The sequence below is a fragment of the Neovison vison genome, chromosome 5 (assembly GCF_020171115.1).
Source record: "Neovison vison isolate M4711 chromosome 5, ASM_NN_V1, whole genome shotgun sequence".
In the NCBI taxonomy this organism is placed as follows: Eukaryota; Metazoa; Chordata; class Mammalia; order Carnivora; family Mustelidae; genus Neogale; species Neogale vison.
Window position 1 is genome coordinate 46,090,458 of NC_058095.1, and position 22,147 is coordinate 46,112,604.

The window sequence follows — 22,147 nt, forward strand, 5'->3', positions numbered from 1 at the left end:
TTCCTCTTTGGGCAACTCACAGGAAACCAGGTTTGAGGTTTGCAGCCCCAAGCAGTATCATCAGCAATTGTCAAACACTGCTCTGAGCAGAGGCTTGTTTTAGGTACAGCTTTATTATCTGCTTGCCCACCCCTGTCCATGCTTTTCTCACTTTCCACCCAGTGTTTCTCAGAAGTGGAGAAATGTTATGAAAGCAGTTGGTCACTGTGAGATTTCTTAAAATGTGGGTGAGGGACAGAAAAAGCTGAGCCACCGTGCCGGCCAGACAGAGCTATCTTCCTATGGGACTCAAGCAGATGGAGGGAGGAAGGGAAATGATTATTTGATCTGCAGCCTGTTTTCCAGGTTGCCCACTTCCTATTTAATTTCTTGGTTTTCTGTCAACAGATCAAGGTAGTGAAATTCTCCTACATGTGGACCATCAATAACTTTAGCTTTTGCCGGGAGGAAATGGGTGAAGTCATTAAAAGTTCAACCTTTTCATCAGGAGCCAATGATAAACTGAAATGGTGAGGAAGACTATCTCTAGCTGTTAAAGTTTTTCTAAAAGTTACCTGTTTTGACTAGAACGTAGGATCCACAAAGGCAGAGACATTGTTATGTTCTTCACGTATTCTCTAGTGCCTAGAACAGTGCCTGGAACATGATAGGTGTTCATTGTAAAAGTGTATTTTTAAAGACTTATTTATTTAAAAGAGAACATGAACGGAGGGAGAGGGAGAATCCTCAGGCAGATGCCTCCCTGAGCGCAGAGCCTGACCCGGGTCTCAATCCCTGGACCCTGAGATCATTACCCGAGCCGAAATCAAGAGTCGGCCACTTAACGGACTGAGCCACCCAGGTGCCCTCACTGTATATTTGTTGAATTAATTCAGTGAGTAATATCAGGGATCAGCAAACTCAGATGGCTGTAGGGTAATATAAATGAGTAAAGAGGGCCAGTGTTGTAAATGATGTTCATACATGGTGTGAGTGTTGAGTGACCTTCTAAAAGGGGTGGTGGCTGCTCAGCTCCAGCTCTTTGTGGCTGGGTGTGGATAAAGGCTGACCATTGTCATATTTGCTGACTTTTTAGGAAAAGAAAGAAACTTAGATTTTAGCATGAAAATTTCAACTTTAAGTTGCCTGCTTTTAAAACAATGAAGGAGATTTATTTGCTTATGTAACCAGAATGCCCAGGGTGTAGGGTGGTTTTGAAGGTAGTTTGATCCAGCAGCCCAGTGGTGAGGTTAAGGACCCCATCTCTCTGTTCTCCACACTGTTGGACATCTCAAGCCAGTTTCCCTTGTGGTTAAAGGATGACTGGCAATAGCAATTGGTATAACCCACTACCATCCAACAGAACTCTTTGAACTTTCACTGAATTAACTCTGTGGCCAAGAATATGTCCTACATGTACTGACTGGCCTAGGTTTGGGTTCCCTCCATTAATCTCTAGAGCAAGGGGAATATGATCTGAGAGTCGGGGTCGGTCCCATCCAAACCATGCATCCCCTTGAAGAGGCGCTGGCAGTTAAGGATACAACCATAGGTTTGCTGCCAGGACCAGAACACATGTGTGCCAGCCACCCAGTTTTGATCTCTGTTAACCTACTGAAGAGTTAAACCACTCTCTTTAGTATTTGTTGGCTGTGTGCATTAAGCAGTATATTACGAGGTCCCGAGAGAATGCTTTATTTTTAGGCACTGTATGTTTGTATGTATTTAAGCGAGAGGAGAGCATGAGCAAGGATGGGGTAGGGCAAGAAGGAGTGGGAGAGAGAGAATCATAAGCAGGCTCCGTGCCCAGCACAGAGTCCAGTGTGGGGCTCTGTCTCATGACCCCGAGATCATGACCTGAGCTGAAATCAAGAGTCAGACTCTTCAACTGACTGAGCCACCCAGGCACCCTACTTGGGCATTGTATTTAAATTCACTTCTTGAGCACAGTGTCTACGGCATATGCACTGCCTGGAGGGGCACTGGGTTGGGCCACCTGTTTGAGAGAGGTACTGTAACACTGGCAAGGCGTAAGGATACATATGGCCTGTGTGTTATATGTGGTAGAAGTAGTGTGAACCACATGCAGTTCAACTAATGACATTTGCAACTTAACTCAATTGAACCTATTAAATCTGTCTGAAATTTGTCTTGATACATTGGCAACAGATTGTCATCGCTGACTCCATTTGGAAGCCTAGCTTGGAACTCTACCCTGTGTAATGGGAGTTTACTTTTGTCTGTGCTTCCTCCATACTGCCTTCTTTATTTCAATCTTAGGATATTATTGCCAGATTGATAAAATACCTCTAAAAGATGATTTACTATTCACATATTTCTCTGGAACTTTTTTTCTCTCTCAAAGTGATAATAGAGAGCTCAATGACACCTTTTTTAGGGTGGGGGGGAGGGGAGACAGAGGGAGAGGGAGAATCTTCAGCAAGCTCCACAACAAGTGCCTGATGCAAGACTCCATCTCACAACCCTGAGATCATGACCTGAGCTGAAATCAAGAGTCGGGCACTTAAACAACTGAGCCACCCATGTGCCCCCAACATTTTGTTTTGCATAGTTTCATTATAGTCCTGACAAAAGAAGGGGGACTGCCTTTCCTGAGATTGAGGATTAGAACACAGTGGAAGTAGGCTCAATTTTAAAATATTTTAGGGAGAGAAAAAGGTGATTTACGAGATTATGAGGAAGGAAGCAGAGATGTAAAGGATGTGTTGTCAGATTCTAGAATGCCTCTTTACTTTTGTTGTTTACTCTTTAAAAGGTGACTCCGGTTGCTCTCAAAAAATGGTTCCTGAGGAGTCATTCTGCTGAATCTGAATCTCCTGCTGTGGGGCCTGGACTGGTTTTCTTAACATCTTCCTTTCTTGAGAAATAGATGTTCTGTTTTTCCTGTCACTTCAGAAAGCCTATAAACGTGGATGCTTCCAACATCTTTTTTTTTAATTTTCCCTCTTTCGGGCAGGTGTTTGCGAGTAAACCCAAAAGGGCTAGATGAAGAAAGCAAAGATTATCTGTCACTTTACCTGTTACTGGTCAGCTGTCCAAAGAGTGAAGTTCGGGCAAAATTCAAATTCTCCATCCTGAATGCCAAGGGAGAGGAAACCAAAGCTATGGGTAAATGTTCTTGTCTTCATTAGACTCTTTATTTGCACATCAGACAACTTTATGCTCAGACAAGTGATGGATTTGATCTGGTGTGGTTTTTTTGTTTTGTTTTTTGTTTTGAGTAAATCTAAATATGACTTTTATTTTTTTTCCCACTCCAGAGAGTCAACGGGCATATAGGTTTGTGCAAGGCAAAGACTGGGGATTCAAAAAATTCATCCGTAGAGATTTTCTCTTGGATGAGGCTAACGGGCTTCTCCCTGATGACAAGCTTACCCTCTTCTGTGAGGTGAGTCCTTTACCCCATGCTGAGAGTCACAGTTCCCAGACCTGATCGGTATCCGTAGACTTCATTACGTTGTGTTAGGGATGGAGAGGGAGAAAACTCCCCGAGTGGAGTGGTGCTTCACGACCGTGGTTTCTGTGACTGAAACTGCGTCACAATTTCAGGCTTGTTGCGCACGTCACCTTTCTGCTTGTTTCTCATTGGGGGTGTTTTCAGGTAGCCTGTGGACAGACTGTCACTGAAAGCTGAGGAGAATGCAGGCAGCTCGGTGTGTGGGTTTGTCCCTTAAACTTTCTGACTTCTGAAGTGTGAGGTCCACTTGGGTCTGACCTCAGATCACTTTCCTGTTGTGCTCCACTAGATGACTCGTCTCAGGAGTGGGATATATCCGGTTTGTCTTGCTGGAGTAGTTGTGAAATGATGGCAAGAACCATTTTTTCTGGAGTGAAGGGTAGATAAAGCTCTCTAACTTGTGGTTAGCTAGCAGGGTTATCTGTCATCAGCCAGGAGAGTTTCTCTCTCTCCAGTGACCTAACAGTGTGTCTGGGTTTACAGGAGAAGCCTTGAAGTATTCCCAAAGTCAGAGTGAGTTGGAAAGTGGTTTCTTTAATGGGCTTACATGTACTCATCAGTCACTTCATGCTGTTATCAGTATATTTACAAATACTCATAAGCTTACGGCATAATAAATGAATAAAACCTCCAGTCTGATGGGATCTTTGTGTTCCCTGTACTTTGTGTGGTCGAGAACCACTTCCTGAGCCACACCACTTGCAAGTGACCACTGTGTGTTCATGGGGAGGGCGTGAGCAAGTTCCCTAAGTACCGGTGTGTTCTGCCAAAATAATGGGCTCAAGCTGTGAGTTAATGACACTTCCAAAGGCTTATGCCACCTGTGCAGCAGAGAACGCTGTCCCTTAGGGATCTTGCCCTTTCTCGGAAAAGGCCTGGCCAGCAGAAGTCGACTTCTCTCCCCAGTCACAGCTCATTGAGTATTTCTGCAGAATAGTTGCTGGGGGTTAGACAAATCTGGATGCAGAGTTTATTAAAATACTATGCTGAATATATAAAACAGTTGCACAATAGCTACGTCTTCTTTTTTTTGTGAAGTAAAAGAAGGAAATACTAGACTGATGGCATCTCTATAAATATATTAAAGTGTTGCAGTTGTTTTTGTCTTGAGTTTGGAATTCCATATAAGTCCTACTAGATCAATCCCAGCTGCCCAAGTGAAGAAATGAGAACAATTAGGTGGTTTCATGTGAGGTTCGATGGAAACTTCAGACCATCAATTTAATCTTCACCTACTTTAGAGACTGGTATTTCAGAAAGATTTAGAAATAGTGGAAAATTCTGATTTCTGCTGGAAATGGAAGCCAGTCTTGGAACTCTTTCTCAAGAAAGAGAACTCTCCTTTAAATATTGCCTCTGGTGTTTTAGGCAAAGTGTTCCCCTGTATTGCCACATTTTCCAGTCCACAGTGGGTCCAGCCTTTTCTCCCATGATCCCTCTTCCACCCCGTCCCTGCAGATCCATTCCAGCTGCTCCAACCCCTGCACTGACATTCTTGATTTGGAAACCGATTGCCTGCCCTCACTTGGCAGTCTCTCATCCTGTGGTTAAATCCAAGGCTCCACTTCCCCATACGAAATTCTCTCCCTTCGCTTCCCCATATGAAATTCTCTGAGGAGAAATCCTGTGGTTAAGTTTAGATTTGTCTTACTGACTTAGAAGGGAAGTGAGATGACACTTTGGAAATGAGGAGATGTTGAACAGGGAAGCGTCTGCTGAGTTCTGCTGATGCCATCGGTTTCTTACATCGAACCAGGTGTGCCATCTGTTCCTCTCACACTTCTCTGTTGGCCACAGGTGCTGAGTGTTGCTTCTCATACTTGGGCTTGTGCCTAGTGAGACTCGTTTCTGTTCCAAGGCTCTCTGTGGACTTAGTAGCATTCAGCATTGCAAGACGGTTGCGTGGGGGGGGTGTGTTGGATATGTGGGTTTTAAAAATGTCTGCAGCTCATCTAAGTTCTTAGTGCTTTCCAAAGCTAGATCATTCTTTTCTGCACATTCTGTCCTTTTGACCTGTTGCTGCCTTCTGCCAGTGGATTATTTATAAGCAAGTATTTTAGTTCATATTTTATTTTATATATTACTGGTTGAGCTAGGTTTTTTTTTTATTATTATTCAGAGGCTTTTATGAAGTCGACGTCCACATACAAATTTAGGTCATGAGCCCTCCACTGCTCCGTTCCTCACTCAGCCTTTGGCCTGGGCACTTCCATCCTATCTGCCGATGGATTATTTATAAATAAGTTTATTGCATCACGATTTAAAAAAAAAAACAAAAAAAAACCAGTCCTATGGATTCTTAAAGCTGTTCCTAGAGACCACAGGAAGGAATCCTAAGGTGAAAGACTAAAAATCACATGTCTGTGTTTGGGCTTTATTTCAGTGGTATTACTGTTAATGAACATTTAAATGAAATTAGATCGCATACTGTCCAAATGCTGAATGGGTGGTCCTGTATATAATGTGCCACACTGGGTTCACCTTCATTTCTCAGTGATGTTTTTGTCCATTAGGAAATGTGCCCATTCTTCCAAGGTGATATGGCTTAGTTAACATATTTAAAAGCATTTTCAAAGTATTCCCTGAATTGTCTTTACCACAATCCTTTGAGCTGGATTAGTTCTGTTATCTTCATTTCATGTTACTGGGAGAGAAGCAGCGCCTAGGGAGGTCAGGTAATTTTTCCTAACATTGTACCGCAAATTAGTGTCAGGCCATGTCAGCTCTGCATTTTCCACCTCTGGACGGCCGCGCAGTGCTAAGTGAGCTGCATGCCATTCTCCTGAGGAAACATGGGCTCTAGCAAGTTTTCCTAAAACAGAGTATTTACTTTGGTAATGAAAGAATCAGGAAGGCTTTACACTTTAAATTTTCTCTTTAATAGTTCGTCTCACAGAACATCTGCATGAAATGTTTCAGCTTCTGTTGGCCCTTCCCTGTTTGTTTGTACTGAAAACAAATAGCTACTAACAAGAAAGGGACAGATATTCCACCTTCACTGTACGTACCTTTGACAGGTGGAAGATTCCAGTGTCCGTTTGTGATGTTGCAGTTAAAGTTGAAACATGAAATACCGTATGACATATGAAATACCAAATATGGACCGTGCAGACACTAGTTGACTCTTAAAATATCCCTTTTCTTCTCAAACATAGAATGTCCTTTCATAGCCTGGGAATATGTATATTTACCAAATTTGAAATATGTGAGTCTCTTCTTTTTTGGGGGGTTATTTGGATATATTAATTGAACTGTATGACAAGGCTAATATTTGATAGTCTTGACCTATGAAAATGGTGATTTTAATATGTAACGTTATTTAGGTTATAAACATACTGTAATAAACCCAGCACCCAACCCAGCAGCATCACCAATAACTTGGAACTAACCTGTATATGTTTCTTCACGCTCCCTTAGACCTGTTGTCCCCCCACTCAGGGAGTGATGATAAGTAGCTGTCCGAAATTGTATGCAATCATTCTCTTGTTCACTATGTGTGTGCCTGAACAATGTACTAGTTTAGATTTGCTTGTTTTTTTGTGCTTTATAAAAATGGTTTCAGAAGGTATTTATAATGATGGATGTAACTCTAATGCTTTCATTTTTAGTGCTATGTGATAGTGTGTTTTGTGAATGTACAACAGTTTGTTGATTCGTTCTTTTGTTGGACATTTAGATTGTGGCCAGTCTTTTGATTAAAAGTAATGCTGCTGCTATAAGCCATCTCTATGCAGAGTCTATTTTTTCCTTGATTGTTTTAATTATATAGAAGTTAAAAAATGTATTTCCATTGGTCTTAGTTTGGCTTTTTATGTTTAGATAAAATGTATAAGAATTGGCACACTCTTTAGTCTTTTATGAAATTTTCTTTTTTAAGACAAGAAATTGACTTTAAAAGTGAGGCCTGTTTATGACTTGAAATGTAGAGGGTTATACAGCCTTCCTGAGACATTTCCATGTAGTCATTTATAAGACGACATAAATGTCACAGTCACGTCATCTTCACAGCTGCAATTCTGAATGAGTCTCCATAGTCAACTTTATAGGCATTAAAAAAATCTTTAGTTTTTCTCAAAATGGTCTCATTTTAGCATCATCATTTGCAGAGGAAAACAATCCCTTCCTAAGTTAAAAGTTTGGGCTCTGAAGACTCATTTGTGAATGCCATTTAAAATTTATTTTTAATTAAGCGTATTTAATGTTGGTAAGAGGTGCCAGACATTCAGCGCTCTGGAGACTCCAGGCATCCATATATCTACAGAACAAGTCTGGCTCAGACAGTAAAGGTACATTCTCCTTCCTGCTGTGTTCCTGTCTGTGTCTGGAGAGAGGAATTGCCCCAGTGAGACAAATCAGTCTTTGGGCTCCATTCATTACCAAGTGTGCATCTAACCAGCAGAGGGTCCACTGGTAACCATAACTTGACATTCGGCTTAGTTCTTGCCAGTTCATTTTACCCCATCCAGTAAATTGCCATCAAGTGTTAATGACTCTGGGCTCCTATCAACCTGGTTTAATATAAGCTTAGGAACCCAGTGCCAGAAGCATCCTCCATTCCCTCCACTGGCCATCCCAAGAGATTCCTGCCTTTTCCTGTGAGGAAGTGGATTTAATTGGTCTTTTCCTTTTCTCCCTCCACCCCTCCTTTTTTAAAAAGTCAGTATTTTGAGGCTATAACTGGAGACTGGAAACTTCTACTTCTGGTGTTAGTATGAGAAAGTGGCTGGACCAAATTAGAGATCTTAACATAGGACAAGAGAAAATCTCCGTGGGGTAGTTTGTGCTGGGTCCTGAGCTATTAAAATAATGTTATAATCTGGCTCTGATAAATGTGCTATTGATGTTAAATACATTCATAATTGATTAACTTGGCTGCTTCACTGCATGGGATCATAATGGTTAGTTTGAAACAAATGAATACATTTCTCGACCTGATAGTAAATATCTCACTCCTTCAGAAAAGAGACTATGGGTTATTTGGATGCCAGGGCATTCGCTTTGCCTCTGGGTTTATGACTGCATTTAAGGGATGACTTGCATCTTGAAGGTTGAGAGAAATTTGGGTCATTTAGGATATTCCTAAGCTGTCTTTCTCATCTAACTTGTAGCAGTAGAGCAAGAGTGAGGAGCTGATTCTCAAGGTTTGTGAATTCTGCTTCGGTATTACCAGTTTTAACCTCATATGATGGACAAGGTAAAGCATAACAGTGGTTGTTAGGCAGAAGACTGATCTGCTGGGCCTTAGCTTCAGTTTGGTAGTTTCCATTTATTTTAGAATGCTACATTATTTATAAATCCTTGTACTTGGCATCTAACAAGTTTATCTGAGTTTCACTGACCCATCTTGGTTTTTATCTAGGCTGAACAGTTAATTGAACTAGTTAAAGTGTGTTGTTGTTGAAGTCATGGGGGCAAGTTGGTTCCCTCTGTAAATCTGTGGCTGTCACTCTGTTCTAGGACTAGAAGTGCACATGGGGCTGGAGCCAGGCCTCTTGTAGGTCACTGTCACAAGGGACTGAGGAAGGGTGTCAGTGGTGTGGGATACCCACTGAGTTGTTAACTGCTGGGGAAGATCTTCCAAGCCCAGTTCTGTTCATTAGACTAACATCCGTGAGGAAATGCTAATTATTTACCAGGCCCAAGAGAAGCTGCATTTTATTTTCATGTTCTAGACCTAGCTAAAATAAGTGAAGTGCTTTTAGGCTTATCAGAAATTTTTTCTTTTAGAGAATTTTAAATGGTAGTTTCCATAGGAATTCTTTGTTTGTTTTCAAGATTTTATTTATTTGAGAGAGAGTGACAGAGAGATCACAAGCAGGGGGGAAGGGTAGAGGGAGAAGCAGACTCCCCACTGAGCGGGGATCCCAACGCAGGACTCGATCCCAGAACCCTGGGATCATGACCTGAGCCAAAGGTAGCCACTTAACTGACTGACCCACCCAGGTGCCCCTCCATAGGAATTCTTTGTATTTAACCTTTTGCTTAAAGCAGAATAAGGTAAACGCTTGAGGTTTAATGTGTGCTTAGGTCAGTATGCCTATCTCCCCCTACCACCACCACCCCCGTTTTGCCCAGGTTTTCAAGGCAGGGGAGGCAGAGTTCATTAGCATTTGGAGGAGAAGGAGATTTGTGGGGCTTTTGCCTCTCATCCTAGGATGGTGCAGAATAAGTATGATTGTGGCAGATTGGAAATTACTTGATCCACAGGATAAAGCCTTGATTTGTGGAGGTGGTTTCAAGAGAACATGACTAACGTTTGTATCTGAATGTACTACAGCACTGAGGTAAAAGTCATCTCTTCTCCTGCTGGGAAGAAAACTCTTGGTAACAAAACCTCTGGGCTGTGTTTCCTTGTATTTCACAGGTGAGCGTGGTGCAGGATTCCGTCAACATTTCCGGCCAGAACACCATGAATATGGTGAAGGTCCCTGAGTGCCGGCTGGCAGACGAGCTGGGAGGACTGTGGGAGAACTCCCGGTTCACGGACTGCTGTCTGTGCGTTGCCGGCCAGGAGTTCCAGGCTCACAAAGCTATCTTGGCAGGTTGGTCTTTATTCATGAGAAGCTTTAGTTTTGGTGAAACAAGGAAAAATGGTGGCTGCATAATCACCTTTTGAATAACATCAACTCTTCAAACTGGTGCACAAAAAAGTAAAGCTAAATATATATAGAGGACATTAGTTGTCATAACCAAAAAGCCTACTCTTCATAGAAGTGGAGTTTCTGTTTTTCCTCTCTCTAGGGGACTTAGGCCACCATTGTCAAGCAGTAGATGTGTATATTGAATGCCTTTGCACCCAGAAGGTAGATGTCAAAACACTGGTTAAGAGGAGGTGTTAGACCCTAGACAGGGCCTTAAGATGTAGTGGAGAAGATTCTGGACTTGGGACTAAACTACCATCTAGCTAATTCCCCCAGCCCTGGAGCGTTAGCCTTCAGTACAGACATACCAGAAGAATGAAAATTTGCTAGTGACGTGGAGGATTAGGTCTTGTTCAAGGCCATTGTCCTTAAGACCAGAAAGACTGACAAAGAGTGGGAGCTGATAAGGCAGGACTGACTTTACTTCCCACGAAGGCATAGCAGTCAGCCACAGACTTCTGTTCAGACCGTAAGACGTAAGAGGAAATTGCATGAACTTTCAGGCAACAATTTTTTTTACTAAGACTCTCAGCTCTATCATTCTAAAATACACACCTGGCAAAACCTCAGTCTGGCTCAATCTAACTGTCTTCCTGTTCCTGCTCTCAACTAGGTGTTACTGTCTATTGCCAAAGGAAGTCATCTACTCTTAGGTTAGTGTCTCCACAAGCAGCTAGGCTCTTGGCACTGCCAAGAACTCTTCTACAGATACATAGTTAGCTCTCTTTCTTTTTCCTTAACAATAGATACTTCAGACTGTTTACCAGTCTCCTTTAATGTCTGGACTCCTGAAAGAGTTGCTTGCTACTACTTCTGAGAGAAAATTGAGGCCCTTCTCCCTCAGCTCTTGCCTGTCGCCTTACGTGCATTTTCCCTGCATTCTCTGTGGAGGAGGTGTTCTTCCTCGTGTCCAGAGCGGGCTGTCTCTTCGGCCTTCTGTTTCATATCGTATGCCGCCTTCCCGGAGTCCTTACTCTGCCGGTTATACCCTTGTTGTCTGGTATCTCCACCATCTCTCTTTCTCCGATTGTCTGTTTACCCTTAGCCTGGAAACCGGCTCAGCCGTCTCCCTCTAGTTATTCATTCATTCATATTCATTTTCTCTGTCTCTCTCTCTCTCCCTCTCTCTCCATTTCTCTTTAAATAGAGCGAAGTTTCTTGAGTTAGCACATTTACTGTCTCTGCTTCTTTCCTCCCACTTATCCTCAGTTCACCTCCATGCCACGAAAGCAGTTTTCCAAAGTTCTCTGACCTGCTAATTCCTTAATTTGAGGGATTCCTTAGTTCATATATTATTTGACTTCTTCTGGTTCTCTCCTGATGCTCTGGCTACTTCTGATGTGTGACCTCCCTCTTCTTCACATGTCCCTGTCAACACCGGTGTCCCTAAGGACCTGCCTCAGTTCTCTTTTCCTCTGCTTATTTCCCCTGGGTGGTTTTATTTATTCTCATAGCAGCATTTTGTGTCTAGCCACTGAAGATCCTCTAAGCATACTGCTACTTTGGACCCTTCCCTTTTTAAAAAAACCACCAGCCCTTTTACTCTTCGGCTTTTGTGATATACTTATTTTAGTACCTTATAGCTGATAAGCCTTCTGAACTAAAAGCAGTGAGAATTAATGTCCCTTTGGAATATTTTAAAATATTGAGTCACAGAGGGATAAGTGATTTGCCCAAGATAATATGGTTAGAAAATGACCGATCCAGAATTAATCCTTTCTGACATAAACTGTAGGCCCAAGTTCAGGTGACCCGGTGGCTCAGAGTCCTGCTACGTTTTCCATCTGGTGCTCCTCTCTCAGGTAGAAGTTTGTTAGTCTCCGCGTTCATCAAAACTTCTGATTTATTCAACAAGATGGTAAAGTTTGAGGGTTTTAGGCCTTTTATTACTTTCATGGTTGAAATTAAGTTGACTTATTTTTCTGTGTTCATTAGACCACAGTGGGCTTAGAACACCATTTCTCAACCTTTTTTCATTATCCCCACTCCCCCGAGGAAAAAAAATCAAATTATTCCTAATGGGAGATATTAAATACTAAGGATTAAGTTTTTGTCAGGAAGGGTGGAACTTTGAAGGACCACAGATGGGTGTCATACCTTAGTTTTTTGGAGTTTTTTTTTGTGTTTTTTTCCTCTTTGGGGTGTTATCATCTCTATTGTGAATGCGTGGCCTGAAGGAACAGAGCACCTGCTGTAAACAAGCACGCTCTTCCTTTAGTTAATGGTGCACTGAGCCCTGTTCTTGGCCTCCTTGCCGTGTGGTCCCTAGAACTGGAGAATTTAGTATCATTGTTCTAGGCAAAAATTGGGGTATTAGGATGCCTTGCTTAGACCATGAAGGATTTTCCGTTTGAACCCCCAAATCTGCCCAGAGGAGGTCATTGTCCTCCAGTCTGAGTAATTTCATTCCAATACGAATGGTTGGAATGGAGCTCCTGAGAAATTGTTTTTAAAGTACTGATTTCTTTTTTCCCCTCTCTCATATTATTCTCCTCTTGGTGTAATGTAAGAGAGGGATTTTATTATTCCAATGTAATTTGAGGCTAAGACCCTTTCAAGTAGCAAAAGGACAAGTAAGAAGGTGATCTCCTCTTCATAACAGAAGAACCAAGAGGTTTCAGTGTGATAACCTTATCTATCTCTGTTTCCCTTTCACTTTGTAGCTCGTTCTCCAGTTTTTAGTGCCATGTTTGAACATGAAATGGAGGAGAGCAAAAAGGTATGTGACAGAATGAAGATATGTCTTTTTAGCTAGGTGACTAGGTGCAGATGATTTCCCAATTTCACACCAGGTGTATTTTTCCAGTCATGTTATTAAAATGGAATACCGTTCTCTGAACACTTTCTGAGCGCAGGGAGAGGTGGTCCAGAAGCATTCTAGGTAAAACAGACTCACTCCATCCCAGGTAGATCATCGAGTTTTGTGTGAAGTTCTTAGACGTGTGTTTCTACTCAGGTGAAGAAACACCAAAAAATCAAAGAAACAGTTGTCTTGCTCTTGTATTTGAGAAGATAAAGGTGGTGCATATGATAGGAGCAAAGGCTGTTCTAATGAAATAGGGCAAAGAGAGAATTCTCATCCATGTTAAGTTTTAGACTATAACAAGCCTTTCTCTCACCAGAACTTAAAATCATGAAAATTGTTTAGGGATTTTGTTCTGTTGGAATGTTTCTCATTTTCAGTTTTTCTGGCATAGAATCGGGTTGAAATCAATGATGTGGAGCCTGAAGTTTTTAAGGAAATGATGTGCTTCATTTACACGGGGAAGGCTCCGAACCTCGACAAAATGGCTGATGATTTGTTGGCAGCTGCTGACAAGGTGAGATAAGACTAGAAAAGGAATCACAAGAGGAGGAGTGTTTGTGACCTTGTGAGTTTCATGACTGGGCCTCTATGTTACACAGTAGGTAAGACGAGTGTGTATCTCAGTGTGCCCAGGGCAGTCCTGGGTTGCAGTAATTGGTAGCACCACCGTTTTTATTTTCCAAAGTGTCCTGCTGTCAAAGTAACTTCTATGGTCACCCTAATTACAGAAAAGAAGGGTAAGTTTGATGTTCACCTCCCTTCTCTTCCCCATCGCACATGTAAGCACAGGGATATTAAAGATTCAGATAATACTAACATTTGACTTTATAATGTACAAAGTGTTCTTGAGTTTATTAACTTTTTCTTTCTAAATAGTGAGAGATTTTATGTTTTTAAAGTTTTTCTTCTAATTCTAGTTAGTTAACCTACAGTGTTGTAGTAATTTCATATATATAATATGGTGATTGAACAACCCCATACATCCTGTGGCTCCTGATGGGACAAGTGCACTCCTTGATCTCCATCACCTGTTTTACCCTTCCCCCCCACCCGCCTCCCATTGAGTGCATAAACTTTTATTTTAAACTTTGTCAATAAGAGGATAGTCTTTTACCCAGTGTTGTGGTTAGAATTTTCAACTTTTACCTAAGGAGCTATTGAAATATGCCACAGTCAGAATTACAAAATGACCTTCGGTAGCTCTTGACACGAAGAAATAGTACTGCAGTAAATGCGTGCGTTGATCATTTCATTTCGATTTGAGAAATGTTGAAGTGTGAAAATTAAAGTATGGACCTTAGGATCAAGGAAACAGGGGAAGGACCAAAAACAGTAGGCCAATGATTCCCAAAAGAAGTTTGGAGGAAAATGTTAATGAAATACTGAGTTTAAACAAGTCAAATTGGGGTTTCTGTGTGTTGGCTGTCTTAACTGCAAGATTTCTCAGAATCTTTTTAGTATGTTAATGTACACTGTGAGTTTTCTAAAAAATATGATAGACCGCATTTCTCTAGCTTAATCAACCCTGAAATCCTTTTCCTCAAGAATCACCTCTGGGATTTAGTGTCCCCAAAAATACACCTGGGAAAACTGACTTTCTTTATGCAGTTAGGTCAGAAAGAGCTCGGTAACCTGTCCTCCAAGGCCCTGTGGTCTGAGGAAGCACAAGCTCTTTTTCCTCTGGAAGTTTCTTAAAAGGGTTTATACCTGGCCAGCAGCAGACCCCATGAAAAAGACCATTCCCTGCTGGAAGTGTTGCTCCTCTTCCTACCGTATGGTGCTCTGGCACCCATCTGGGGGCAGAGGTGGCTCAGACCTGAGGCCACTAGAGCCTTCCCAGGATTTCCCCGTGGGAAAAGTCTCCTTCCACCTTTCTCTGCACCTCGAGGACAGAGGAAGTACGTGCTTTGACAGTGGAATTTGTATTTATTGATCAGCTTTTTGGAGTGTTTGTAGAGGATGAGGCACGTCAATCCTCATTGATTGCGTTTGAAAGGATTGAGTAGTAGCTGTATCCTTTCAAGATTTTTAGGAATCCAGTTAGGCAATGTGAACATTCCCTGTGCTCCCAGTCTGGCTCCGTGCTAACCACAGGAGTCTTGCTTTCAGTGGGGCCAGTAAGGAACGATCTGCTGTGACTCTGGAGAACTAGAAGACACAGCTTTTTGTAAACACACGTTTATAATGATCCTGCCTCATCTGCCTTCTGATTTTCAGTGAAGTTTATACATGCCAGTATAGCATGACCATGTATAGCTAGACCACGTCTAGCTCCTGTAGAGAGGAATAGTGTCAGAAAGCCCACTTTTCAGATAGAAATACTGAGGCTGAGCAGTATATATTCTCAGAGCCAGGGTTTGACGTCTGTGTCATTCCTGGGTTTTCATTCCTGCTCCTCATCCAGAGAACGTACTGGGCAGCCCCTTTCGGTACGCAGAGCACGGGGATCAGCCTGAATTGGCATTCTGTGGCTGGTGTCTTCAGTATAGTGTACTAACTTACAATTTTAAAAGATAAAGTAGTCGAATCGCAGCAGTGCTTTAAATTTATGAATGAGAAGTAAGTGAAGGTTGCATTTTCAAATTCCATTCAGAATTTCCTATCAGACAGTCTTTGCTCCAAGCTTACTTGAAAACATTTTTACCTTTACACCTCATTGTGAGCTTCAGGAAAACAGAATAAGAAATCTTTCATGGAAGGATCTAAACATCTAAAATTTACCCAAGAGGCTGAAACAGCTTCTTCTGGGCTTTTCCAGTCTCCTGGGGACACGTGTAATTAGACCAAAAACAAAACAAAACACGTCGGCCAGGCCTGGGAGACACAATTTCAATCTCCTGAGTAAGTACAGCCATTAGGCAGGTTTTTCAGAAGCATAATTAAGGAAAAAAACTTTGTCTCCCAAGGGACAAGAATGGCTACTTTTGTCTAATTATGCAATAGGGATCAGAACTATTCACAGTAAAAAGTCCTTTTAAAAGAATGTATCGAGAAAGGATAAGAGGAATGTTCTGTGCAGCACTGTATAAAGACCGAACATTTATTCAACCTTTTCCAGCCTTTTAAAACAAAACGGCAACCTAATTTCTTGCTTGTCTAGTGTCATTCCTGTTTTCCATGGAAACTGTTTTCTAGTTACTCAAATGTAAAAAATTAAAGCTGCACCAAAACCAATAAAACTCTCTTTTTGCTGCAGGAGATCACAGTGCCCACAGACATGCCTCCTCACCCAGAATTCATAAAAATAAAATTGTCTTGGTTTGATTGCCATGATTCAGCCTGAAGTAGTTATTGTGTCATTGAGTTCTGAGGTCCTGAAGGTGGGACCAGTATGGAGACTGTGGATACCCTTAAAGCAGAAGGTTCTCCTATGAACTGATTAATAATGTTTTATTTTGTGACTCCTTTTATACCTTCCTCCTCCTCCTCGCTCCTGAAGTTCCTTAGTAAGTTCATAATCTCATATTTGAGAGCACATGCTACAGTGGCATCAAAACAAATCAGCTAGATCAGATGTGCCCAGTGTTAACCCAGACCTTCATTTCTAGAACATTTATACTCTTTACTTGGAAAATAGGAAGTTTTTAGATCAAAACTGGATCCAGGGTCTCTGCTGCTTTGTTCCTACCCTGAGAATCTTAACCTCAACCTCAGGAAAGAGGACTCCATTTATCCCTTTCTCTTGAAAAGAAGACCTTTGGTTGACCCTCATTCAGGACCAGCTAGTGGCAGAGATGCTGGTGAAAGTCACCCCGGGGCTCCTTTTCACAGCCCAATGGCCAGTTGGCATACCTGCTGGGCTGGTGACATTGCTTAAGTAGAAAGGACTGTGTTTCACCCTCATTTGGCTCTGACTCAAAGGATGGCAGGAATGTAAAAGGTCATGTCCCATTGGCTTGAAGCACGGTTATGCCTCATCGTAAGGGAGGGTAGGTGGTGGTGGTCCAGGAAACACTCGAGTCCCTCTTGGGGCAGGGTGACCTTGAGGATGTGGGTGTACTCCCTAATGGCCATTTTCCCAGCAAATGGATTTTAGAACTTGAGTGGCAGCCATGCATGTTATTTTAGCAGTCTTCTTTTCAGCCTTGGGGCGTGCTTGTGCCTTATCACTGCGGTAGCTCAGTGGCCTTGTCACGCACTGTGCAGTTCTGCCCGGGAGTCCCTTTGCCCGGCGGTCCCGCTGAGGAGCACAGCTGCAGCAGCCGCAGCCCAGAGACACCCCCGCCCTGACCACAGCAGTGCTTGTGTCTTCCAGTACGCCCTGGAGCGCTTGAAGGTCATGTGCGAGGACGCCCTCTGCAGTAACCTCTCCGTGGAGAACGCCGCAGAGATTCTCATCCTGGCTGACCTCCACAGCGCCGATCAGTTGAAAACTCAGGCAGTGGATTTCATCAACTAGTGAGTCGGCACCTTCAAAGCTGTCCCTTCAGGAGAGCCGGGCTAGCAAGAGAAAGGAGAGGGACTTTGAATTAGGGAGTAAAACAGGCGCGTGGCTTCCTTAGCCCCTTGTAGTAAGTAGAGGGTTTTCATCTTTCCCTTCAGCTTGCCTGGACGGGAGATGGTTTCGGGAGATGGTTTTGCTCTGTCTTATGGGGCTAACCCGATTGGTGAGCAAGGTGCCTTCCTTCCTGGCGGTGATGGGAAGCAGTGAAATGATGAGCGGCTGGCCTGGAAAGGCAGGGTGCCTGGAATGGCAGCACCTTCACTTCCCACTCCTGGGCTTAGTAGAGGACATGTAGGTCTCCAGGAGAACAGAGGTGGGTTTTGTATGAGTTAGTAAAACGTGTCTGACAGCTGATTGTGGAATGGGGAAAAGAGAAGGGATAACCAGTTGTCGAGGCTGTTAAATACTGCTTGGAAAGGAAGTGTTCATTCCAGCAGATCTGTCCTGTCATCCTAAATGACAGATGACCTGGCCATACTACTCTCTGCAGTAATTCTCAGTGGGGCATGTTCTGCTCCCTTGCCTGTTGGAGAACAGAAGTTGGGAAAAACCCAAAGGGGAGAAGCAGGCCTTAAAAAGCACTCACAGGGGTGCCTTGGTAGCTCAGTGGGCTAAGAGACTCTGCCTTTGGCTCAGGTCATGATCCCAGGGCCTGGGATCGAGCCCCGCATCGGGCTCTCTGCTCAGTGGGGAAGCCTGCTCCTCTCTCTCTCTCTCTGCCTGCCTCTCTGCCTACTTGTGTTCTCTGTCTGTCAAATAAATAAATAAAATCTTAAAAAAAAAAAAAAAAAACCCTCACAGCAGCAGTTCTGGGCTGAGGCCGATTTAAAAGGTTGCTGAACATTATTTAACATAGAAAAATGCCCCTAAAGAGGAATCAACTTCCTCAATGTAAGGTTGTTTGTAAGGTTGTTTTGAAGGAGTTTACCAATTGCGGCAAAGGCAGGTGGGAAGAGACCCCCAGATGTTCCTTCTAGGGACAGCTCGCTCCTTGCTGGACACTCGCGTGGTGCTCTTTAGATGTTAACATTCGGTAGGGTGTGGTATGGTCCCCTCCGGCTGATCGAATAGAGCCGCGGCCATGATCTGGTCTGTGGTCGGGGACCAGAATGATGGCAGAGCTGGATGGAAGCTCAGAGCTGCCGGGCAAGAGAGCCCTTGCTTGCTCTCTGTCGTAGCATCACCAGTGAATGTGAAGAGCATCAGTGATGGAGAGAAGGGCCTGAGGAACATTTCGCCTTTTGTATTTGAGAGGGTGGGGGCTCCAAATCCAGGCTTTCCGAGCTGCAGCAGCCCCAGCCTGGGCAGCTGTCTGCACGTTGTTACGGGCTCTGTCTACGAAGGGTTCCGCCCTAGTGTTTGGCACCCTTTATAGCGAACTCTGGGAGGTTAGACTGCCCTGGGGGCGGTGGACCCCAGCCCTCTCTCGCACCTTTGGTAATCCATCTCTCTACATTTCTCCTAGTCATGCTTCAGATGTCTTGGAGACCTCCGGGTGGAAGTCAATGGTGGTGTCGCATCCCCACTTGGTGGCTGAGGCCTACCGCTCTCTGGCTTCAGCACAGTGCCCTTTTCTGGGACCCCCACGCAAGCGCCTGAAGCAGTCCTAAGATCCTGCCTGTCGTAAGACTCCGTGTGTTTTCCTGAAGCAGCAGCCACCGTTGCTGCCACTGACCACCAGGTAGACAGCGCAATCTGTGGAGCTTTTACTCTGTCGTGGGGGCAGAAGACTGCATCGTGGCCCCCAGACTTTCAAAACAGCACTAAATAAACTTGGGGGAAGCGGGGGGTGGGAAGGGCCCGGGACCTGGGGCTGCTCAACCTAATGAAAACCCTGTTGCTGCGTCACTGTGTTCCCTTTGGCCTGGCCGACTTTGGTACTGTGGGGATTCAGTTTAGGTGCCGGCCCGGAGGACGTCCCAGCGGTGGTACTTCGGAGAAACCTGTCTGCATCTGACTGAGCAGAACAGATCGTCAGGTGCCTGGAGCAAAAAGGAAAAAAAAAAAAAAAAAAAAAGAAAAAAAAAAAGGACATTTAGTTATAAGAGAAGGGGAAAGGAAAGGAAAGAAGAAAGGATTTTTGCAGAATTTCTCAAAAATCAATTTGTGGATTCTAGTAGTATTTATGTTGAGAGAAATTTTAGTCCATCCAGCTGTGCTAAAACTTCGATATTTGTGACAACTTCTCACCACCATACAAGTATCAGAAGAGCTCTCTTGTTAGCACTTATTGTTTGCAAGAACAGAATACATCCTTTTATCCTTTTATGAAAATTGACAAGTGAAGGCGAGAGGGGAAGGAGGTTATTTGAGCTGGAAGATGCGTGTTCTCATGTGGTGGCTTTTGCAAAAAATCTTTATCGGTGTTGAAAACTGGAAAAAATAATTCATCCAGAATTCATACTGTCTTGACAAGAACTCTGGTTCTCTGTTTTTAGATATTGTGGAAAATGTTTTTTGGCATTTTTCTCTGATTTTATTTCTCCTCCCTCCCCCCCTTTTCTAAGAAAATAAAATGCAAAACAAAAACAGAACAAAAAGAAGAGAAAAGAAAAGGAAATTTTATTATTAATGCTGTGTGACAAAAATCCCAGCCCAGATTGCTCAGCTGTTCATACCTGACTTGCCGCCTGCGTAGGAGCCAGTCCTGTTCCTTCCAACTTACCCCTTTCCTACAGGGGAGAACTTCCAAATGTTAATTGTTTTCTTTTTGAAAATATAAATAATTACTATTTTGTACTGTGTGGTATCTCTGGTCTTTTGTTTCACTCACCTGGCTGACTTTTGGGGTCTGAGTTCCTTAAGGGATTTCAGAGACCTGGTTTGAGCCTTCAGCTTGCAGAGATTCTATGAGAAATGTCTACCCATGGGGATTTACTGTGTCTCCCTCACCCGGGGCTGCCTCTTGGAGCTCCCAGCATCTACCACTGTCTTGTCCTCCTCAAGTATCTCACAGGCCACATTCTAATGAGGGATCAGGCTCCTGCCTCTGCCAAGGCAAGTAATAGGGGTGGGCTTTTCTACCCCCTACATGTTCTAACACCTAACTCCCAACCTCCCTTCTCCTAGCTAACTATAAAAAGATCAAGGGGACATGAATGTGGAGATTAAATAAAGGGAAATCATTATCTCTGACTGGTTCTGTCACTGACTTGATGTATTTCCAGAAAAGTTAATGTCTGAATACCCGATGGGCTCACAAAGACACTCCAGGGCTCCTCTGCCTTTCTCAGGACAGTGCTGGACAGGACAGGACAGTGGGACACACCGGAAAATGCAATGTGGCCAAGGTGTGTACATTTGACCTTAGATGGAGACTCAACATATTCCATCTCCCATTTCTCTCCAGTGACTTTGGCCTTGGCAGATTTTCCAGTTTTCATTCATCTTGCCCAAGGTCCTAGAATGACCAGCTGTGGTCGAGCATCGACACGGGCACACAGAGCATGCGCTTATTAGAAACCATCCCATTGCACTTGTCAGTTTCCTCCCACGGCTCACGTCCAGAAGGAAGTGTCCGGTGTTCCACATCGTGGCTGCCATCCTGTGCCGCCACATCCTGGCTCTCCAGGTCAGCACACTGGTCCAGGGCTCCAGCATGCACACAGTCTCCTCCGCCCATGTGGCCTCCTGGGCCACTGCATTGCCTCATTCGCTCAGCTCTTCTCCGTTTTCACCAAACCTTCACAAACAGTATTTCATTTCAACTTCCCAACAACCGAGTGACAGACAGCACCTTCCCATTCTATAGTGAAGAGAAGTGGAAACCCAGAGCAGTCAAGTGATGTGCGTCAGATCCCACAACTGTCGAGTGACAGTTCTCCTGATATACAGTACCCTGAGAAGATTACATAAGTAGAGGGAGGAGGTTCCATTTCTGAAAAGTTTCGGTCCAAAATCAGAGGTGAAGTTTCCTTCCTATGGGAAGCATAGGAAAGCAAGAGCAAAGCTCTAGAGAGATCCATCTGCTGTCCTGTTCTTCCAACGGGAGAGGAGGATCAGTCTGCCTTCAGGTTTGCTTTCCTCTGATTCATAGAAAGCAGAGGTTTCAGGGCCTATGCCCCGGGAGGGGAGCAGTCCTGGTACCAAGCTTCATCAGGAGGAAGGTCTCTTTGGGGATTTTCCAATATTTTTGGAATCTCCAATGTGGGTACAAAGCTGTTAGGATTTCAGGTACAGGTGAAACTGCTCGATGCTTCTCCTGTCATTATTACATTATTTCTGGACGTGTTTGTTTTTGTTTAAAGGATACAGTTGAAGCCATCTGGTTACGACAACATCCGAGCCCCAGCATACTGTTCATAAACCTCCCACTGCCACCACCCCCTCCCTCAGCTCCCCCCACATCTGAAATTTAATTCAAGTTAACTCCACAATCTGGGGCATGTGCTGTCACTGCAGAGATGTCCGCGCCAGTGGAACAGTTGGAGATTTCAATTCCACAAGGATATAGCTTATTTATCAAAACAATATTTCAGGCGAGTAGTTGGAACCTTTGGGTTAACGGTTTGAGGTCCAAATAGAGTATCTGGCTTTGGTCCCTACTGCACCCCCCACCCCGTTGTCGGCCCCTGTATCTGGTCATCCGTGGAAAGTTTTCCCATTGCTTGTGTGGAGATGAGCCCTTTCTGTGTTGCCATTAGGCATCTCCTACCCCTTTATGGGATTTAACGGTTCAGGTAAGAGCGGCCTCTCACTGGCTACTCTGCTGGGCTTGCGGATCTTTAGAAGAGAATCATCTTTTTTTTTTTTTTTTAGTTCTAGCCAGGAACGTCAAGATCCTTTCTTAGGCCAGAAGA

At 43.6% G+C, this 22,147-nt stretch overlaps 1 protein-coding gene across 3 annotated transcripts in view; it reads left to right on the forward strand.

Annotated features, from left to right (window-relative positions):
- The window catches only part of LOC122906595 (speckle type BTB/POZ protein), a 66,019-nt gene extending 45,932 nt beyond the window's left edge, over positions 1–20,087 (forward strand). For 2 of the 3 annotated variants that reach the window (XM_044248737.1, XM_044248736.1), the window contains 8 exons: positions 388–509; positions 2,957–3,108; positions 3,261–3,388; positions 9,822–9,999; positions 12,762–12,817; positions 13,296–13,418; positions 17,160–17,302; positions 18,814–20,087. In XM_044248737.1, the coding sequence (XP_044104672.1) occupies positions 388–509; positions 2,957–3,108; positions 3,261–3,388; positions 9,822–9,999; positions 12,762–12,817; positions 13,296–13,418; positions 17,160–17,302; positions 18,814–18,958 (1,047 nt within the window). In that variant the 3' untranslated portion in view covers positions 18,959–20,087. The remainder of the gene's footprint in view (positions 1–387; positions 510–2,956; positions 3,109–3,260; positions 3,389–9,821; positions 10,000–12,761; positions 12,818–13,295; positions 13,419–17,159; positions 17,303–18,813) is intronic. The other variant, XM_044248738.1, reaches the window with a different exon arrangement.
- The last annotated feature ends 2,060 nt before the right edge of the window (positions 20,088–22,147 follow it).